This window comes from Rutilus rutilus, assembly GCF_951802725.1.
Source record: "Rutilus rutilus genome assembly, chromosome: 10".
In the NCBI taxonomy this organism is placed as follows: domain Eukaryota; kingdom Metazoa; phylum Chordata; class Actinopteri; order Cypriniformes; family Leuciscidae; genus Rutilus; species Rutilus rutilus.
The window spans coordinates 35,967,718-35,990,988 of record NC_140215.1 but is presented as its reverse complement, the minus strand read 5'-3'; the positions used below and the strand labels follow the sequence as shown (position 1 = coordinate 35,990,988).

Below are 23,271 nucleotides of genomic sequence, written 5' to 3'. Positions count from 1 at the left end.
GGGGGAGCGGGCGGTGTGGGTGGCGCAGTGGGAACTCGCAGATGTCGTAATTGCTGGGTGAGCTCGGAAACCTGCGCCACAAGAGCTTGAATAGCCCGACCCGACTCGTTCATATTCCTCTCCTGGGTATCCATCCGTAAAATGCTGGACCTGATGAACTCTTCCAGAGGAGAAAAGGATCCGCTTGCTGCTTCCATTTCTTGGTCAGATCGTTCTGTCATAATACACAAGGCGGAAGCAAGATGCAAGTAAAAACTCTTTATTGATGGGTCAATGACACAAATTCTGTACGGGTTCTCGGGTGGGCTGGTGGCGCAGGGACAAGATGGTCAGCGTGCTGGTGAAGAGTGGTGACGGTGATCCAGTGCAGGTGAACATCCAGACGAGACGGAAACCAGGAAGACACTGAACAGGAACTCAAACCGGAAACAGGACTGCAGACGAGGAACACACACTGAAGACACCAAACAACGATCTGACAAAGAGAGGAGAGTGCGATGAGAATTTATAGGTGAGGGAATTGGCAGCAGCTGGTGCGGGGAATGAGATCAGCTGGCACGCTGATCAGCTGCAACGAGCTGGAACGCCCACTCACACACACCCACACACACAGAACAACAAATACACGAGACATGAAGAAAACAGTGAATTCATGAACCGTGACAGAACAGAGCATTTTGGCTGCACTGCAGTTTTCTGCCGCAAATGCGGTGGTGGTTCAAGAGAATCCGTGTATCTTTCGTTCAGTCGTTTTTTTAATTTAATATTAAGAGTAGAAAAATTAGAAAACAGCTTGAGTATTAGATTTCTAATATTCTAGTAATAATAGTCCGCTGCAGCAGTTGCACGGAGCTTACAAAACTCAACGCGTGTATTGCAACTATAGGCTACATTTAATTTTCCCTTCAAACAACTAGACTAACGAATGGCTCGGTACAACAGAAGAGCCTAGAAAGGGCTTTTTCTCTGTATAGACCAGCAGTTGGTCTGAATTTGCTATAACCTATAGGGGTGTGCATTGGCACTGCCCTCACGATTCGATTCGATTACGATTCACCAGGTAACGATTCGATTCAATTCGATTCTACGATGCATTGCGATGCATCAGAATTCTACTGCACACAACAAGGCAAAATTTTCATCAGTCATGAGGCAATACAAGCAGTCAGATATTGAACAACAGATTTTATTGGCTGCTATGTGTGTATTATCACTCTCCTGTATCTTTGACATAAATGTCATTAAATAAAATAAAATTGAATGGTACAGGGTATTGGATATGGCATTTTCAAACCTGAAAAAGAAAGCATAAATCACTGCTTTCAGTGCTTTGAATGAGAAATGTTTCTCTTCTCTCTGCTTGAGAACCATTTGAAATTAAATTTCAACTTTATTGTCCAACTCAAGGCCAGAAAATAAACAGTGTAGGGTGTAACGGTTCACAAAATTCATGGTTCGGTTCAATACGATACACTTGTGGCACGGTTCGGTACGTTTTCGATACAGCAAAAAGAAAGAAATGCCCGAGAAATTTCCTTGATTTTTTTTTTATTCTTTTTTTATTAGAACTAACATCATAAAGTATGATTTTTTTTTTCTTTGAGCAATGATGGAGCTATAATTGACTCTTCGTAGGAGCATATAAAACAAAACAGCTCCTTGAAAAAAATTAAATGTAATATTTTGTGCTTATAAACAGATGTTTATTTTAGTTCAGATTAACATTTGAGGGCAGCAATGTTATTCATAATGTCGAAATAAATCCGACATAACGTTACTTGAAAGCATTATAGCCTACTATTCCTGCCAAACTTCCAAAGTTGCAGTTAATGTTACTACAGTAAATCCATGGTGAATATTGCAGATCTGTGGACACTGGATAGTTCATTCATAACGGAGAAATGTGAATGTTTCTCACTAGATCTCGCAGCGATGTTATTACTTTAGTGGGGAGTTCAAATGCTTTCTTTACTGGATCTCTTAGCGTTGTGTAGTATAAGATCGGCTCGCGCTGCGTTGCATGGTCCAACTGATAAACAGTCCGTCACGAGTAGCTCAGTTTCGTTCCGCTTACATTGCGTTTGCCATTTGATGTTGTGGTCGCGCCAGCGTCTACATTATAAGCGCTCGCGACGCGCTTACATTTGAAATAACCGTTCGGTTTGAAAATGCGTGCCTTGTACCGAACGGTTTAGTACGAATACGCGTACCGTTACACCCCTAAAACAGTGACATAATCGATTATGGCACTTTGCCGCATCGATGCTGAATCGTGCATGCCCCGCATTGCGATGCATCGCCGAATCGATTATTGTTGATACCACTAATAACCTATAGGCTAGCCTATTTTCTGGACTGTATAGGCTTAGTCACGTTTTATCATGACACACGCTGTGATTTATTCCAAAGTGACTCAGGCATATATAATGCATTTAAATCGAAATGTTGACTTTCAAAAGTAGGTGCGCCAAGAAGGCTATTCTCTGTATTTTGGTTCATTTTTGGTGTGTGCCAGAAAGATCTAAAGAGACCGAGACGCGCTAAAGCAGCGCATCATGTTGTTTTATTTATTTTTCAATGGCATTATATTTTGTAGTCATTTTGAATGTACACAAATAAAAATATACATTTTACTGTTTCGAATGATGTCATATTATCTGTATGACTATAAATAACAGAGTATTAAGTTATTTCCCAGCAGTGGAACAAATCCAAGTTATAGCGCTCGCGCATCACGCTCTCACACAACATAGTATCAGTTCTGGCGTTGCTTCATATCGCAGACTGCTCATTATCAAAATGAAACAGTCAACCAAACATATAAAAAGTTATTCTGCCTAATTTAATTGGTCTGTTGTACAATATAAAGGGCAAGCTGTGCCGCACACAGTCCTACTCCAAACATTTCCCTTGCTGTGAAGACGCTGATTTAGCCTATAGCCTACGTGTATTTTGGGACTCGACTGAAGTATGACGCCTTTTTATATGTCAGCAGCCATATCACCCTGTAGCCCAAGACTGGTTGCCCACTGAAGCTAAGCAGGGCTGAGCCTGGTTAGTACCTGGATGGGAGACTCCTGGGAAAAACCAGGTTGCTGCTGGAAGAGGTGTTAAGTGAGGCCAGCAGGGGCTGCTCACCCTGTGGTCTGTGTGGGTCCTAATGCCCCAGTGTAGTGACGGGGACACTATACTGCCAAAAGAGCACCGTCCTTCGGATGAGACGTTAAACCGAGGTCCTGACTCTCTGTGGTCATTAAAAATCCCAGGATGTCTTTCAAAAAAGAGTAGGGGTGTACCCCGGCATTCTGGCCAAATTTGCCCCTTGGCCTCTGTCTATCATGGCCTCCTAATCATCCTCATATACTGATTGGCTTCATCACTGTCTCCTCTCCACCAGTAAGCTGGTGTGTGGTGGGCGTTCTGGTGCAATATGGCTGCCGTCGCATCATCCAAGTGGATGCTGCACATTGGTGGTGGTTGAGGAGATTCCCCCCTACTATGTAAAGCGCTTTGAGGTCTCAGATATATAAATGTAACAAATTATTATTATTATTATTATTATTATTATAATATTAATAGTTAGCATCCACATGTTACATTGCAAATATGAAAACTTTTGACTGAATTAGTGATGCGCGACCATTTCGATTTAAATAAATTTGTTTAGGCTTGGTGTTTAAAATTGGCTAAATGTTGTTTGTAATAAAGGGCACAATATAGGCTATTTTTATAGGCTATGTAGCCTATATTTTTTTATTGCTACTTATTTTTCATTCTTGTTGTTTTCTGCATTCATTTAAGGATTTGTCATACAGTAAGGGAAAGTAAAATAGGCAACACATAGCCTACATGTTAATAGTGTTTATCATGTAAATGTTGTATTTTATTTACAGGTCTTTTACACTATTGCTGAATAGGCTAATATTAAAATGCGGGGTTTTTTGACGATTTGACGCGCGCGCGCGTTTCTCTCTCAACATGATCCGGTGTGACTTGCACTCAGGTGCATGCGACTTATTTTCTGGCAAATACGGTCAGTTAAAAATGTTACTGTATTATTACAAAATGCATAGAGTGGAGACCATTTGGGCAAAAAAACAAACAAACATTGTGTTCTTCACCCCCACCCACATTTGGGCTTAATCACTGTTATTATTAGGGGGTCCTTGGAAATGTATTTAGGTGTAGACAAAATCAGTTATGTTTATTTCATAAATATGAACGTACCTCGCATGTCCCGGACACTAGCCGTTAGTCTACTTCTTTGGCCTTTTTTTTTAGCTGGCCAATTCTCAAAATCTGTGTGGAAAAGCTGCGGAGCTTTTTTTTTACTATTTTATTATTATTTATTTTGGAAGTTTAGTTGCCATAGAAAATAACACAGTTTTGTTTAACATCAATTGATACTCAGTATTAATGAAATAAAAAAATGTAATGTCAGAGAATGCACAAAGCGCATCCTTTTGAGATGTAAATTATAATACATTTTAATTAAAATAAAACACACAAGGCCTACATCATAAAACTCAGAAGATTAAAATAAAACACACAAGGCCTACATCATAAAACTCAGAAGATTAAAATAAAACACACAAGGCCTACATCATAAAACTCAGAAGATTAAAATAAAACACACAAGGCCTACATCATAAAACTCAGAAGATTAAAATAAAACACACAAGGCCTACGTCATAAAACTCAGAAGATTAAGTATTTTAATATATTATATTATAATACAAATAAAAAGGCATCATACTTCAGTCAAGTCCCAAAATACACGTAGGCTATAGGCTAAATCAGCGTCTTCACAGCAAGGGAAATGTTTGGAGTAGGACTGTGTGCGGCACAGCTTGCCCTTTATATTGTACAACAGACCAATTAAATTAGGCAGAATAACTTTTTATATGTTTGGTTGACTGTGTTTCATTTTGATAATGAGCAGTCTGCGATATGAAGCAACGCCAGAACTGATACTATGAGAGCGCGATGCGCGAGCGCTATCACTTGGATTTGTTCCACTGCTGGGAAATAACTTAATACTCTGTTATTTATAGTCATACAGATAATATGACATCATTCGAAACAGTAAAATGTATATTTTTATTTGTGTACATTCAAAATGACTACAAAAATATAATGCCATTGAAAAATAAATAAAACAACATGATGCGCTGCTTTAGCGCGTCTCGGTCTCTTTAGATCTTTCTGGCACACAACAAAAATGAACCAAAATACAGAGAATAGCCTTCTTGGCGCGCCTACTTTTGAAAGTCAACATTTAGATTTAAATGCATTATATATGCCTGAGTCACTTTGGAATAAATCACAGCGTGTGTCATGATAAAACGTGACTTAGCCTATACAGTCCAGAAAATAGGCTAGCCATAGGTTATAGCAAATTCAGACCAACTGCTGGTCTATACAGAGAAAAAGCCCTTTCTAGGCTCTTCTGTTGTACCGAGCCATTCGTTAGTCTAGTTGTTTGATGGGAAAATTAAATGTAGCCTATAGTTGCAATACACGCGTTGAGTTTTGTAAGCTCCGTGCAACTGCTGCAGGGGCTATTATTACTAGAATATTAGAAATCTAATACTCAAGCTGTTTTCTAATTTTTCTACTCTTAATATTAAATAAAAAAAACGACTGAATGAAAGATACACGGATTCTCTTGAACCACCACCGCGTTTGCGGCAAAAAATGCTCTGTTCGAATTATCCGAGATCCTTTACTCTTCCCTGTGGATGACCTGTGGCCTACTTTCTGTAAGATCTGAATTTTTGAGTTTGAATTTTTGAGATTGAATTTTAGAAAACTGAATTTGAAGTTCCGAATTTCTTCATCTTGAAAACTTGAATCTGTATTTTTTTAAACTGAATATTTGCAGTATAAGAATTCAGAACAAAAAAACTAGCTGTTTGAAAATACATGTCTATAAATTTTAGCCATAAAAACATTTCAGTTTGTTAAATTTCAAATGTTCAATATTCGTTTAAAAAAAATCAAATTCAGAACTATTTAAACTACCACCTAAAATTCTATTTTGTTAGATTACACTTGCAAATAATTCAAATTTACACAATTTAAATTCAAATCGTTTTGTCATATTAAAAGCTCCATACATAATACCTTTTTGTAAGGAACAAATCAAAAGTTTGAGAATTGTTATTCATAAATTAAGTTTTCTTTACATCCGCTCTAGATCTCATAGTTCATTAACAATTCAATAACAACTTAAATGTTGATCTGTTTCTCACACAAATTATTGTTATAACAATAATTAAAAGCAAATATCAGGTTTGTTAAAGACTCTGTACTGATGCTGTGCTTTCTGATTATGAAGGTTCACTTGCAATAAACCTTCTCAAAAATGCACAGATTATAAAGTTCTGTTTGACTGCAACCAGAAGGTGAAGATTCTTCTGAATGACCAGGGCTTTTCCATGGAGACTTTGAGAAGGTAAGTTAAGACTGAGATTAACACTAAGAAAGCACCAATAAAAAATGAGAACTGTAATATGACACGAGCCAGTAACACAAAGGTTTTCTTATGATTTATACAATTTCATTTGAACATTGCATACTAAATGTTGATCCTATCCTAAAGGTCAGCTTGTTCATATTTCTCTGTCATGATTTATCTCTTGTCTCTCCATTTCTAAGGTCCTTGTTTTGGGAACTAATGATACAACTGAGAAAACTTTGGAACTAATGGTACAGCTTTAGAGCTCGGAGAAAACTGCAGCATCTTTACCTGGAGCTGTGGAAGTGAATAAAGACACCAAACAACTCTAAAGTCATTTACATGCATTGTAATCATAAAAGCTGTGTGTCAATTTGTTTGTTTGGTGTTTTTCTAAGCAGCTTTACAGAATTTTACGATGTTGATGCTTTGACTAAATGTAATATTTTAGAGCAGAATGATTTTTTAGAGCGTATGGTTTATGTGTGAAGAAAATATAAACTATCAAGCATTTGAGATTTGCTTCATATAGTGTCACGACACGACACGCACACGAAACGGCAATAGTCCAAGTGCAGTTTTATTTAGGGTAATCTGTATAATCCAGTAACAAGCAAAGGTCGAAATCTAGGGATGTCCAGATCCGATCACGTGATCAGAAATCGGGCCCAATCACGTGGTTTCAGACTCGATCGGAATCGGACGTTACCTCCCGATCAGGACTCGGATATATGAATATATATTCTCATTATTTTTTAACACATCTATAGTTATGCGGTGGCACAGAGTTAGACCCTTTTGACTCCACACGGAAACAGCAACGCGTGCGGCATGACATCACTTTGTTGCAGAGACGCTATTGGTTAAATGCCGGCAAAGTAGAACACGGAAGCAGCTTGAAGCGGAAAGCGCGAGGATGTCTGCGGTCTGGAGGTTATTCTATGGCTGCAGTTGCAACCCAGTATCTCAGTGCCCCCTGCAGCTCTGTGGACAGTGAGAGACTTTTTAGTGCCGTTGCAAACGTCCTTGATGAGAACAGAAACAGGCTCAAACCTGACAAGGTAGAGATGTTAGTTTTCATTAAGAAAAACATACATTTCCTTCTGCGAAACTTACTACTGTGATGACAGTAAGAGTTAGGAGTGCAGTTCCTAAAAGCACATTACTGGCTTTGCAAACACTGTGGCACTTTTATTTTCGCTCTAGATGTGTACAACCAAGTGAAAAAAAGTCTCCTTCTTTCCACAAGCGCTTGCTCTCCGTGGCGTCTGTCGTTGCTATGCAACCATGAACTGCGCTCTCCATGATGACAAGGAAGTATCAGCAAAAGATTAATAGATTTCTAGCCCTTGCATTAGCTTTACTACTAGATATATTTATGGAGATAAATAATAATAAGGCGCCCTGTACAGCTATGATCAGCTGTTCGGCCGAGCATTCAATGTTACGCTGTAAGCTGATCAGTTGGTTCGTTGCTGCCGCGCTCTATCACTCGCACACCATAAAGAGCAAAATGGTTTTTAATGTTTCAGTTTCTTGATTAAAATGACATAATTTGGAAGCGGATAATTTCTTCACAAACAGCTCATTATGACTCAAAATGTTAGAATACTGCACCTACACTCAATAATGATAATAATAATAATAATTCAATACATTTATATAGCGCTTTTCTCGGCACTCAAAGCGCTTTACATAGAAGGGGGAATCTCCTCAACCACCACCAATGTGCAGCATCCACTTGGATGATGCGACGGTAGCCATATTGCGCCAGAACGCTCACCACATACCAGCTTACTGGTGGAGAGGAGACAGTGATGAAGCCAATCGGTATGGGGATGATTAGGAGGCCATGATGGACAGAGGCCACTGGGCAAATTTGGCCAGGATGCCGGGGTTACACCCCTACTCTTTCGAAAGACATCCTGTGAGGGAGTTCAGTAGTGTGAATAAGATCAGCGCAACGCAGACCACTGCATTGACAGCGTGAAACAAATGATCTGTCTACAGCTAGGGCTCAGCGGAAGACAGAGATTTTTTCTCGCATCTGTGAATTTTTTTTTAATCATTTGCTCTGAGATGAGGCAAATATATTTGTGCGGGAATTTCTCGCACTATAAAAGCTAACCTTGCGGGAATGGTTTAAATTCCCGCACCGAAATTCAAGCCCTGCAAAAGTGAAGAATTTATGTTATTTATTACTTGATTGTTCAAGCTACCTCAAAGAAGTGAGGAACATCCTGGATCTGTTTATTCGCTCTTCTTTATTCTTTTTTTATGTATTATAGAAGTATCGGATCGGGACTCGGTATCGGTAGATAGGGATGGCTGACGCGAAACAGTCGTTCCGAAGCTTTGAGAGATCCCGAAGCGCAGATGTTTCGAAACACTGATCCGAAGCGTGATTCAAAACACCCATGTCACGTGACTATGGCCAAATGAAGCCTCGAAGTGTTTCACTAAGTGTTTCATCAGGTGTGGTCCGCCGAATCAGCGTTTGATTGACACGGGCGGGAACAGACCACACAATCGCACATCTGTATAAAAGTGAAATCAACGCATATTAACCTTGTGGGTTTTTGTGAGAGGAGTTTGATTTTGAGATAGCGAATTTTTGGTGATATAGTGACATAGTGCGATTTGATTAGTTATAGGCTATTTAGGCTTACATTTAAATTTACACAACACATTGACTGATAGGCTAGAGACAGACAGAGTATACATATAGTGACACATTAATAGATACATAGATATAAATATATATAGACAGCTAGATTAATAGATAGATACATATATAGATAGATTAGATACATATATAAATACATAGATAGATTATAGATAGATAGATAGATTATAGATATATATCTAGATACATAGATTCATATAGATAGATACATAGATAGATAGATTTGGATGGATAGATAAAATGGAGGCTCCCCAGAAGAGATGCCGTACATCTGTGGTGTGGGAGCATTTCCGTTTAGAAACCCCAAATAAAGTGAGATGTGTGTATTGTGATCGGCAGCTAGCCTACTGCAACAATACATCATCCATGATGCGCCATTTGAGGAGAATTTGAAATTTGCGTATTTGCCCAGAACTCATGATCCACTAACTTACTGGAAAGAGAGAGCAGTAATCTTTCCTCATTTGTATGTCCTAGATAAAAAATATCTTTGCATGCCAGCAACAAGTGTCCCTTGTGAGAGGATTTTTTCAAAGGCTGGAGAAATTATCTGTAAAAAAAGAAGTAGGCTAAGTCCTTCCACAGCAGAGAAATTAATATTTTTTTATAAAAATCTCTAAAAAAGTGAGACATTGTGGCTTGATTTCTTTTATTAATATTCATTTTGCAGGACCAAAATAACATTATGCACAGTGAGGAGCCTATAGGTTACAAGCTTCACATATTAGAAAAATACAATAATCAAAAAAACAACAAATTTTTTTAATGGCTCGTCAAGGTTATTTCAGATCAACACCTGCAAGTGACCACTAGGTGTCACCGTTGAGACGGGTGTCGGATTGTTTCGAAGCCTCGAAACAATATGGACCATTTGGTTCAACTGTTTCATTGCTTCACGAAGCCTCGATCTGCCCACCACTAGACTCGAGGGCAAAAAAACCTGATCGGGACATCCCTATCGAAATCCATATAGCAGTCCAAAACACAGAAAATAAACAGGCATGAAACACAGAGAAGCGGGTGACACAATAGAAGGATACCAGAACGAATGATACAACAGGCAGGGTATAAATACACAAATACTGACAAGGTAAGTGAGAACAGCTGAGTGCAATGATAGTGATAAGTGCCAACAAAGGATTGTGGGAATTGCAGTTCATGAAGATGTGGTGACGGTATGGGGAGAGACCTCTAGAGGACAACCAGGGAACACCAACCAGACACTGTGACATCCCAGCAAACATTGGTCCGACGGCAACGTCGTGTCCCTGGCCAAAAATAGTCGCGGTAGGACGGCATAAATCGGTAAAGATATGTAACACCGAACATTTCCTAAAAATGCATTCAGATACATTTGTACATGTCTACAGTTATCTGGGGTTGCATGTATAATTGTTATTTTGACTTTTAGCTACATGTAGTTCAATAAATAGTGTATCGGGTGAGAGGACGTCACCTGGCGACGTCTTTTACACGTGCATTCATGACCCTCTATTAAATCCTTGTGAAATATGCAAAAGCTGTGCTTAATCCTTGCATGGTTAATACTGCAATAATTAATTTAATTGCCCAATTAGATTTTAAGAGGTTGTGAAGACGTCCATGCTGTGAATAGATGTCCACTGACGTCCTTTACACGTCTAGCAAGACAGAAAAAAACAGGAATTATCTTTATATGAAATACACGATTTGTATACAAAGTAAATATATTTACTTTATCTTGTTTAAATAAATTATAATCACAAAGTGCCCAGTGTGGTTAAGTGATTGCAAAGCCACTGCATTTTAGTCGTTTTAAGTGGACGTCCAGTAGGTGACGTCCTTTACACGTGCATTTATAGTCCATCATGACCCTCTATGAAATCCTTATGAAATATGCAATTATGCTTACACTGGTTGATACTGCAATAATTAATTTAAGTGCCCAAAGTAGTTTTAAGAGGTTCGAAAAGACGTACACTGACGTGCTTTACAGGTCAAAACTGTGCCACCGAGATGTTGTAGCAAATCTCGCGATATTGCAAAATCCAACGATATGATATATTATCTCGCGATAACGTAGCCATTTTCCCGTTTTTCTACAACCACCAGACGGGCTCTGCAGCCACGCATAGCAACCACGAGGCGAGCAGGATTTGAGGGTGCATTGTTGTGTTGCCGAATTACTAAAAATGTGCTGTTGGGTAAGTACATTTTGTATTATAAATGTAACATTAGACATTCTCTGCTTCAACAGAGTATCCGCCTTCAATGAAGTTAACGCTTGTCAATGGAGAGGGGACAGACTCTTTACAAAGAGTTTACAAGTACAAATTAAATGTACGAGAGTCTGGTAGAACCAGGCTAATTTTTTTCTGCCGGTGAGACCAAATTTTGTTATAGGTCGCGCTGGCGCCACCGCAACATTTGCCCAGCAGCGAATGGTAAAAAAAAAAAAAATGAAAGCGGAACGAAACTGCGCTACTCGTTTGTGCTTACGGACCGTTTATTAGTTCGGACCATTTCGGATATTTCAAGAGTCAGGAGGTGTTTTGCATAAATGTTAACATAATATCCCAAAACGTTTCTGTGATTTACTGTGTTTATATCTTACACTACCATAAAATCAACTATTTGTGCAGGTGAGGTTAATGCACAATGAAAATAGTCAAGTATCAGGAAGGAGACTAACTTTACCTGATTCCTCACCTATGGCCTCAGCTTTAAATACTTAAGTAATGCTTTATGGCCGTGCCTCTTTGCATAATGAATATAAATCCTGTCTGTATGCAAAGAACGAATCTTCAGTTTTTGATCATATTTGAAATGTATTGTGAGTGTATTATTGTCACTTGGAGGGCAGATTAATGTGCTCTCTATATTAAGGCAGTTAATGTGTTTGGCTCAGGTTTGCTCTGTTATAAAGTTGCTCTCTAACCATACTCTAAGATTACCAATTTTGTAATCACTTAAGTGAATTTTTTTAAACCTGATTTTGTTTGTTGTACTTGACGAAATTACATTAAGTTTCCATTTTTCTTTCAGGGTCACATAACGAACAGCCATCTATCAGACATAGAGTTCAGGAATCCTTCTCCAGGCCTTCTGGCAGAACCAAAGAGACATTGCATTTGTTTCTTGTTTAATGTCCTTCATAAAGGTGTGTTTTTTTTACCATATAGTTATGGTGTTTATTGATTAAAGTGTCCTTTCTTACCTTAAATATTTTTCACCCATTTGTTTTTAATGTCTCCAGTTCCAAATTCTGCATTATCATCCCAGTCCCAGAGGACACCCCATTTTATGTGAGAACTTTGCGATTTGCATCTTATTTTATACACAATATACCTTAAATGCAAACATACATTTTTTCTAAATAATTGTTCATACAGTTACAAATATAGAGCCTAAAATGTCTGTCATTGCTCAAGAAAAAGCTAAAGTACAGCCAGCTAATTATATAGTAACTAATGCAGTATTACACTGTGAAGTGTATATTTGAACAGCAGTCTTATCACTTCACAATTTAAAATATGTAGACCAGGTGTAGCCAACCCTGGTCCTCGAGAGCCACTGCCCTGCTTGTTTTCCAACTATACCTGCCCTTCCAGCTTCTGACTGACAGCACACCTGATCCATTATTAGTCAGCAGGAAGTAGGGCAGGGATAGTTTGGAAACAAGCAGGAGAGTGGCTCTCGAGGACCAGGGTTGGCTACCTTGGATTTAGTCATTGTGAATGATTATTATATGGCTAGTTGGCTACAATAGTTGACTATGTCCAATTGGATTACAAGAAGTCTAAATCTTTGCTACATCCACAAAGTAGTTAAAATAAAACAATATTGTTTACTGTTTTTATTTAACTACCCTCTTATTTAAGTTTGTGTGTGTTTTGTTTTCATTAACAGAATTTCCAAATGTTGTCTTGCCTCTTGACCGCTGCATTCGGGAGAGAGCACAGAAGTGAGGGTATGTGTGCTAATGGTCTTTTACAGCCATGGGGTTGTCCTATCCAAAATTGAATTTACATTTTACAAATCTTTACATTTTGAAATAACTGGCACCAGACTCTCAAGGAGCACTTACCCCATGTCAACTGAAAGTGAAAGAAATATTATATATTTCTAATTATTGTGAACAGCGTGATTTTTTTGTTTTTTTTGTTTTGGAAGATAAAATCAGAGATTGATTTGGTAAATATGGATGATGCTTAAAGACTGAGATGGCTGTTCACATGTGAAACATATAAATTAGCCAATTATCTTGAGAAAGCATGGGAGAAGAGGAAAAAAGCTCTTTATCGAGATGATCTGTAGACGAGGATTTGTTTGTATATGCTGTGTGTGTGTGTATATATGTGTATGTATATATATTTGTATTCATGTATTTCTCCGAATGATTTGTATATGCGACCGGAATATGTTTGCTAAATAAGTTTGTGGTGTCTTGTAATCCCATGTGGGATGGGCCAAATGTTTGGCATGACACAGAAATAAAATTTAACTAACGAACTATATATGGTGTGTTTAAAACACTGGCTTATTTGGAGTTTGTTGTCAACCTTTGTTAGAAGTACAAGTATTTAACCAAGTATTGAATGATTATTGATACCATTGTTTTCGCTCATTGTCAATTCAGTCTCCCCTAAATTGATCTTTACTTGGATTTTTTTTTTTTTTTTTTTTTTTTTTTTTTTTTTTTTTGAGGTGAAGTAATCCTGTGTAATTTCTTTCACAGAATCATGTCAAATGCTCTAATGGCGGTTTTCAATATGAGAAGTGGTGGCCAAATTCAAAAGAAGTCATTCAACGCTACACTTTGTACGATGTAATTCAAGGTAATTTTGGCCTTATGACATAAAAAAAATAAAATAATCTCTTGTTCCTTGTCTATTAATGTCATTTTTATTGTTAACTTTTATCTATTCCGGGGACATTCTTTAAAAGACCATCTGTCTTTATCAGAAATGTCCTTTTCACTTTTACAGTTACACACCTAGTGAAGGGTCTTTCTTAAGGGCTCAGTATTGAAGAGGGTAATGCTGTTTTTTTTTGTTTTTTTTCACTATTCGAACACATTTAATGCAGAACATCTTTTATTGGCATAAGATTATTATGCAGTAAAATAACATGGTTATTTTCTACGGAGCCCCCCTAGTCCCACTTTGTCAAAAAAATTTATTATAACTATCTTGTGGCCTCAAGATAGTAACTCGTGGCCTCAAGATAGTAACTCGTGGCCTCAAGATAGTAACTCGTGGCCTCAAGATAGTAACTCGTGGCCTCAAGATAGTAACTCGTGGCCTCAAGATAGTAACTCGTGGCCTCAAGATACTAACTCGTGGCCTCAAGATACTAATTCGTGGCCTCAAGATAGTAACTCGTGGCCACGAGAAAGTGAGTTTTTTCAAGGCGAACGTTCCCTTTAATGTTTCCATGGCGACGCGTCACGCGATACACCGCAGCCACAATAATACTGTATGACAGATGTGTCGCTTTTATTTCGCTTTTCCTTTTTTATTCAAAATATTCACAAACTTGCTTACCATGTCATCAACTAACTAGCCTATCTGATATTCCGATTCTCAAATACGTGTAAATGAGTGTGTTTGGTCATTTAAAAACCTTTATCTTGAAATCTTAAATCTTGATCTATAACATGAGATGGGCGCTGCAATGTTGTCCTGTCAGTCGGATTTACAGCACGTGAATTCATCAGTTTCTCCCGAAATAAATGCAAGAACGTGGCCGGTGAACTGAGAAGAATAGAGTAAACTTTATAGTTCCTTGTCTTGCACTATGTTTGTCTGATATGAATAACACATGTCGGCAAATTATATTTGAATAGATTGTTATTGCTGCTTCCACAGACATCAGTGTGTATTTTACAAACTCCAAATGTATTGTTTTACTCGTGCTTATGTGTATTTAAATATCTGAAACCTAAAATAAACATTAGGTTGAAAACACTGCTTAGTTGTGATATATGACAGCGCTGAACGCGTCCGACTCTGGCTCAGCGCCAGCCAATGCGCGAAAGCACAGTTTGGATCTGGCAGTGATGCGACGTCACTGAACATTCTAAATGTGGCGCCGTACTCTCAGGGGCACAGAAATAACAATCCCATATATGAGACCGTACAGCTCAAAAGGTTAATCATGCGGCGCCCGAGTGCATTTGACCGGCATAAAATCGGCATGTCAGACTGACCGGCCAGTCGCCGGTCATGGCCGATCACGTGAAAATCGGCCAATTCCGGTCACCAGCCAATCAATCGGTGCATCTCTAAAAGGAATATAAATAATAATAGAAGTTGGTAAATAAACAAGTATATACATGTGAAAAGTATAAATATAGACTATAAATATGAAGAATAATAATAAAGGACTATGGATATGCAGCCTACAAGATTTACAGTACTAGTAAATAAATAGAAGCAGAACTGCAGCAAACTATATTGCACACTGAATATTAAAACATAGAATATTGCACAGAATGTGAAGTATTGCACTACAGGGTCCAGTTTAATAACAAAGGGTCCATGTGTCAGACACTTTACTATCTTGAGGCCACGAGTTACTATCTTGAGGCCACGAGTTACTATCTTGAGGCCACAAGATACTATCTTGAGGCCACGAGTTACTATCTTGAGGCCACGAGATACTATCTTGAGGCCACGAGTTACTATCTTGAGGCCACGAGTTACTATCTTGAGGCCACGAGTTACTATCTTGAGGCCACGAGATACTATCTTGAGGCCACGAGTTACTATCTTGAGGCCACGAGATACTATCTTGAGGCCACGAGTTACTATCTTGAGGCCACGAGTTACTATCTTGAGGCCACGAGTTACTATCTTGAGGCCACAAGATACTATCTTGAGGCCACGAGTTACTATCTTGAGGCCACGAGTTACTATCTTGAGGCCACGAGATAGTATCTTGAGGCCACAAGATAGTTATAATTATTTTATTTTTGACAAAGTGGGACTAGGGGGGCTCCGTAATTTTCCAACATTTTCAACAACAAAAAAAAGTTTTGCCTAGAAATTAGCCCTTTTCTTTTTTTTTAAACCATATTCTCTTTCCTCAGATGCTGTGATGAGGTGGAGCCCAAATGCTACAGACTCAGACATTGATGCAGCAGTGGAGGAACACCTGAAGAACGCTCCAGGAACAGCTGAGGGTGGTGGATTTAAAAATGAGCCATAAAACAAAAACCATAAAGCCATAAACTTTGTAGACTCTAAAAACCTTTAATTGTGGCTGTTTAACAGTACTGCAAGACTGTTAGTAACTGAAACTTAGTACTGCCACAGCTCTGACTTCTATTCATCAATGGTGGAATATTATAGAAAGACTCTAAAAATAGAATGCATTGACTGTTCCTGTACTTTTGTTATATTCTGGTTTGATTAATGTCTGCTTAACCTTAATGTGAAACTGTTAGAGAAAATGCCATTACCACAGAATTTACCATATTGTATTATATCTAACAACTGGAAGACATTTCAAATGTAATATTCACAATAAAATGTTGTGCTAAATTATAGCACTATTTTTTGCTTCAGTCCACAAATAATGTGTTGATGTACACGTGATTAAACGGTTTTATAGACGTTCAGGTCTGACCGGACCGATTTTGGACCTTTTTAGAACTTTTGTCAAGTTCAGATGTGTAAAAATAGACTTAATGATTGCCTTTCACGATGTTACACAATATGGGTGTGATTATTTTATATGCAGGATTATATATATATATCTTATAAACATCCAGAAGAACAAAAAAAAAAAAAACCATTTAGACGTCCATGGATGCGCAGAAAAAACGTGGAATTCACGGCCAGACGACGTCAAAGACGTCGGTTCAACTTTCATTTTGGAACTATTTTTCAACCATGACGGGACGTCTCGGACGGACGTCTTTTCAACGGTCATTAAACGTCCAAATGTTTGCTGGGTAACTTCTGTTAACAAAAACATAGATAAATAAAAAGTTTAATATAAGTGACTTTGTATTTGTTTTATTGTTTTTGTTGGTTTTAATCAAATCATTGTGAACCACAAACTGAGCCTTCGTTTTAAAGGGCAATTTCCAAATATATGTTATTTATTTGTTATAATATGGGTATTTTATAATACAGCATAAATAAAAACAAACACACGTAATATGTATGCCTATAGGCAAAACACCACAGTTTTTTGGTTTTGTTCGTGTGAACTTTTATCCCCAACCATATTTCTTCATGGGCTCCACGCCAGGGGTCACGCTCAGCACCCCTACTTCCCATGGTACTAACTGTAATTATGCTGACCCAGTTTATATGTAAAATCTTTGGTATATGTAATATCTAAAAACACTTTACAGTGTGATGGAAATAAACTTTTCTTAAAGCGTGTTGTATATCACCACAGATTTATTGACACCCTTCTATCTGTGTTGTATACTGTAATAGACAATTGTCCAGCAGAATGATGAGGTTTTTTGTAAGAAAAACATTGCGAGCAAATGTTGAATTGTTGTTTGAAATATAAATCAACAACGTAAGAGGCTTTAGGCTGTCTGATTAACTCTGTATGAACAAACTCCCAGCTTTGCAGTATAGGTGGCACAGAAGCAGCATCTGACCCTGCATTTAGATGTACATTACACACTGTCTAATGCAGCTCAAAGGAGGCACTGTGAATTTGCATAGCAATTGCATTCTAAGAGGCTATTAAATGTGAAGTGACAACATGAAACACTACTTTCAATATATAAAAAAACACCAGTAGTTGGTGGCAAGTCAGCCTGATAATGATTGAATACCAATTTACTCATTTAGGCTCACAATAAGCAGATTACATAATTATACCATGAAAAAAAAAAAAAAAATATATATATATATATATATATATATATATATATATATATATATGTGTGTGTGTGTGTGTGTGTGTGTGTGTATGTATATGTGTAAAGGCAGGATCACCTACTGGTGGAACCCAAACGGAAAGTAGTTAATGAACACAAAGTAGTTATTAGTAAAAATGGGGGAAACTGGATCAAGTTCCTGTGGAATCAATAAATGTTCTTGATGGCATGCATTGTTTTGTTTTTATTGTTTGATTATACAGCCAGAACTGGACTTCCGTTTGGGTTCCACCAGTAGGTGATCCTGCCTTTACACATATATACATACACACACACACACACACACACATATATATATATATATATATACACACACACACACACACACATATATATATATATATATATATTTTTTTTTTTTTTTTTTTTTTTTTTTTTTTTTCATGGTATAATTATGTAATCTGCTTATTGTGAGCCTAAATGAGTAAATTGGTATTCAATCATTATCAGGCTGACTTGCCACCAACTACTGGTGTTTTTTTATATATTGAAAGTAGTGTTTCATGTTGTCACTTCACATTTAATAGCCTCTTAGAATGAAATTGCTATGCAAATTCACAGTGCCTCCTTTGAGCTGCATTAGACAGTGTGTAATGTACATCTAAATGCAGGGTCAGATGCTGCTTCTGTGCCACCTATACTGCAAAGCTGGGAGTTTGTTCATACAGAGTTAATCAGACAGCCTAAAGCCTCTTACGTTGTTGATTTATATTTCAAACAACAATTCAACATTTGCTCGCAATGTTTTTCTTACAAAAAACCTCATCATTCTGCTGGACAATTGTCTATTACAGTATACAACACAGATAGAAGGGTGTCAATAAATCTGTGGTGATATACAACACGCTTTAAGAAAAGTTTATTTCCATCACACTGTAAAGTGTTTTTAGATATTACATATACCAAAGATTTTACATATAAACTGGGTCAGCATAATTACAGTTAGTACCATGGGAAGTAGGGGTGCTGAGCGTGACCCCTGGCGTGGAGCCCATGAAGAAATATGGTTGGGGATAAAAGTTCACACGAACAAAACCAAAAAACTGTGGTGTTTTGCCTATAGGCATACATATTACGTGTGTTTGTTTTTATTTATGCTGTATTATAAAATACCCATATTATAACAAATAAATAACATATATTTGGAAATTGCCCTTTAAAACGAAGGCTCAGTTTGTGGTTCACAATGATTTGATTAAAACCAACAAAAACAATAAAACAAAGACAAAGTCACTTATATTAAACTTTTTATTTATTTATGTTTTTGTTAACAGAAGTTATCTTGCGCCTTTAATTGCCTCCGCTATCGTCCTGTCAATCATCTGTCTCATTCTCGCGGGTCGCGGCTATGATTACAGCTTCAGTAAAAATGTATTTCACCATCATCGGTACCCACCCTCAGCCGATTGGCATTACAGTATTTGCAATCACCATCCCGTGGCAAAACGGAGCGTCTAACAGAAAAGTTCTGACTGCTGACTGAACATTGGTCAGTGAGCCTCTCCCGCTCGGCGCTGTCAGCAGATTTAACTCCGCACAGCTAAATAAAACAGGCTGGTGGCAGACTAATAATTAATATTTCTGATGTAAATATTTCTGTGAAACGTGTAAAGCCCAATAGGACCTGCCCTGTACAGTTTAAGAATCTGTAGCCATAGTAGAGGACTATTATTTTGTTGAGCAGACCTGACCTGAGCGACAACTGATGACGTCACATGCTCAGATTTGCTTGACCAATCGGCGGAAGGGGGCGTGTCAGGCCGCCCACATGTGGAAAACGAATTTTGAAGTCATTAGGCTTGTTTGAGATGAGCAAAATCTGCGCAGAATCGATCACCGGTGATCACCGCGAGATGCATGCCGGTTAGAAATGTGTCCGAGTGCGGTCCGCCTTGCTCTGATGTCATGCTGACGTACGTCAAAAATCTCTCGCGAGCGCAAGGCGCACGTGCCGGATTCTGCAGTCGGGCGCAGTTGCTCTCCACCGACTGCGCTGATAAAAAGCATGATGGGAAACGACTTACTGACGACACAGCTTAATGCTCATTGGTTTAAACAACTGCGATGTATTGTTGTCTTTTAAAATGTTTGATTTTAAAACTCTAATATCATGTTTTATGTGTATAGCCTATGTTATGTGTGAATATTCCCAAACTATCTGACAGTGCGATCTCTTTGGGTTATGCAATTTATTTTTTTATAAAAAAAAAAACACATGTCTGTATTAAAGAAAAAAAATTGATAAACATGTATTTGGAATGGAATTAAATAACAAGTACTTTGGGTGTCTTGTTCATTTTATTTATTTTCATATAGAAGCAACAGAACTTAAATTCCATCCAGTTTATTGGCAACACTGTGCACGAGCGTGAATCCCGTGAATCCCGCGATATCCATCTTTGATCTCACAGGTGTCAGATCCACTGCGTGAAGAGAGAACTGTCCGGCTTGCCTGCTCTTTTTTCACTCCTCCTCTCACTGCAGCCGCCTACTCTCGCATACATTTCAGGCGAGGCAAGGCGCATCTCAAACAAGCCTATTTATTCGTTTTTTGCCTGTGAAACTAAAAAACGAAAACTCAAGCCGAAATCTCGTTTTTTCGCGGATAAAGGGGCCGTTTTCTCGTTTCTGCTTATTTCATTTCAAATTGGAAATCAAACTATCAAAACGTACACGGACCGATTATGCTGCCAATATCAGAACGCTCTGATCTGAACACACACACACACACACACACACACAGAGAGAGAGTTTTCTCAGCGGTGGTCACGTCTTGCTGGATGATCAGACTGATCACGGTTATGTGGAGGATGGGACTCCATGTGGTCCGTCAATGATGTGTCTGGACAGGAAGTGTCTCCCTATTCAGGATCTGAACCTGAGCTCCTGTCCCACCGGACACAACGGACACATCTGTTCCAGTCATGGGGTGAGAACAATCCCGTATACACACATGTAGATTTTCCAAAATCAATTTCTCATTATACTTAGAAAGTAATACTTAGAAATAATTCCTGTGATTTGTATTTTATGCATTGTTTTGGCGATTTTAAATTTTAACAGGTGTGCAATAATGAGGCGGCTTGTACATGTGACACAACATGGGCGGGGACAGACTGTAGCATGCCTGACCCTCCAAAAGAACCGGCCCCTAGTGAAGATGAGGAACCCAAGGGTTTGTTGCTTTGCTCCTACACAAACACATATGCTTACACATACAAAAGCTCATTCATAAAACACTGCAGGAGGGATTTCAGTTTAAATAGTTTTTCTATTTTCAATGGATTCATGATCGACTTTTTTGAGGCTCAGAAGTTGGTTTGGATAGATTTTTTCACTTTAGTTTTGGAAATGCACTATCATTTTGGAATGCATCATTCCTGAATAAAAGTATAATTTATTTTTTAAATCCTACTGAATCCAAACTTTTGAACTATAATGTACTATTATTGTTTTAGTAGAAATAGTCATTTTAGTAGTTTAGTTGTCTGTCCACTGCAGTGCATACCGGTATATGTGTTTCAAATATACAAGTTATTACATGACACATTTCCTAAAATCATAATGGCAAAATTAGAGACAAGCGCCACCCAGTGGACAGGAAAGAATACATCAGAGAGAGGGAAACTGCACTCTAAGAAAAGTCTGTGAAAATAGGGCACATATTTTTTTCACAGGTGTTTTGCCCATATTTTGAATTACGCATTGCATTAAAGGAAATGTCTGTAAACTTAACAGATAATATCCTGGCAGAACTATACTAGGACCTTTTTCTGTTTTTCTTCAGTTTTTTTTTTTTTTTTTTTTTTTTTTCTTACAGTGAGGCAGGGCCATTACAGGCAAACATAGATATGCTGCAGTTCAAAGAATTGGGGCCATTAAGATAAAAATAAAATAAAATAAAATAAATACTTTATTTAAATCATCCTTGCTGAATTAAAGATTTAAAAATCTTCCTGACGCCAAACTTTTGAACAATGATCAGCAGAATGAACAAGCATAAACAGGGAGTCCAAAAGGTAAGCTTGTTCAGCTTGATGAATAAAATAATAACGTCTTTCTCAAACGTAATTTAAATAAATGAATAGTCAAATATTTCTTATTTATGACCCCAAATATTAAAATAAAATATTTTTAAAAAATGCCCATCCCTAGTTTGACCAACATGTGAAGTGACCAACCACAGTTTGATGCGTTGTCGTTACACGCAGTGTTATTAGGGCTGACTGGAAGAATTGTAATAACAAACCTCAAACATGGCATAAAATGCTGAATCTTTTTAAAACACCATCTGTTTTGCTGGAACAGATATTTTGAGTTATAGCAAATCAAAGCTCATGTCCCGTTTTCCTACACTTGCCCAAACAGGTCCTAGTGCCACCAATCTCATCATAGGGTCCATCGCAGGGGCCATCCTGGTGGCAGCTATAGTCCTGGGTGGGACGGGCTGGGGGTTTAAGTAAGCACCAGTCTGCATGTCTCTTCGCTCTAGGCAACACTATACCTGCAGCTTACACTGATATGGTTTGGGTTTCTGCTGCAGATGCCGTAACAGGAGAGAAACGCTGTGCAGATGCCAACGGAGAGCTAGGGAAAATAATGCAGAACTCTGAGCGTTAAAACCTGGTTTAAATTTCACTGCAGCAGAACCTCAAACCAGCTTGTAGGGCCCAGCTGAAATCCTGACCTGCATGTTAAAATGACACACAACTTCAGTTGTCATTCACCAAACTGGCATCCATAGCAAAGCTAGGGAGCTTTAAAACTTTCAGACAGTAATTACATAAATTGTAATAGATGTTCTATGCAATTAAATAAAATAAATTGTAATAGATGTTCTATGCAATTAAATGTACAATTAAATTCAGCTACAGTATTCTACTGCTGAATAATTAGCAACTGTTTCTACAGACCTCTATGCATTACCCGTCCGCCATATTGAAACAGTCAAAGCTGGTCCATGAGCACTTGAGAGCAAGTTGATTGTGAGTCTGCAACCTACAGTAGTAATTCACATTCATCAGTATCCGTAGCCGCAATAGTCTTTAACAGCTGATTTTCACAAGGTTTAGTTTATCATTCATGTTAAAATTCTGCATATGATAAATAAAAAGGAATATTGGTTAAAGCTCTGAAAAATATTATTGATCATCAGAAAATCCTACAGCCAGATTGCTCTAAGCTTCTAATGAAAGCAGTGAATGCCTCAGGTTATGTATGTAACCCAGTTCC

The 23,271-nt window shown here is 38.0% G+C and overlaps 2 protein-coding genes and 1 long non-coding RNA gene across 6 annotated transcripts in view; all 3 read left to right on the top strand.

The window, feature by feature from the left end:
• Positions 1-6,974, top strand: part of LOC311298684 (NACHT, LRR and PYD domains-containing protein 1 homolog) — a 29,483-nt gene extending 22,509 nt beyond the window's left edge. For 3 of the 4 annotated variants that reach the window (XM_084421815.1, XM_084421816.1, XM_084421814.1), the window contains 2 exons: positions 6,341-6,457; positions 6,661-6,974. In XM_084421815.1, coding sequence (XP_084277941.1) covers positions 6,341-6,457; positions 6,661-6,709 — 166 coding nt within the window. In that variant the 3' untranslated portion in view covers positions 6,710-6,974. The remainder of the gene's footprint in view (positions 1-6,340; positions 6,458-6,660) is intronic. The other variant, XR_014628979.1, reaches the window with a different exon arrangement.
• Positions 6,975-12,379: 5,405 nt separating this feature from the next.
• On the top strand, positions 12,380-16,318 carry LOC311298813. Its single transcript, XR_014629001.1, has 3 exons — positions 12,380-12,430; positions 13,035-13,963; positions 16,219-16,318. It is a non-coding gene; the product is annotated as an uncharacterized lncRNA (long non-coding RNA).
• A 4,492-nt stretch (positions 16,319-20,810) lies between these two features.
• Positions 20,811-22,659, top strand: LOC311298886 (disintegrin and metalloproteinase domain-containing protein 23-like; the record flags this gene model as incomplete). Its single annotated transcript, XM_084422214.1, has 4 exons — positions 20,811-20,968; positions 21,103-21,214; positions 22,408-22,476; positions 22,532-22,659. Exons 1-4 carry the CDS (start codon positions 20,873-20,875, stop codon positions 22,657-22,659), a joined length of 405 nt encoding a protein of 134 aa, XP_084278340.1. The 5' UTR covers positions 20,811-20,872.
• Positions 22,660-23,271: the final 612 nt, after the last annotated feature.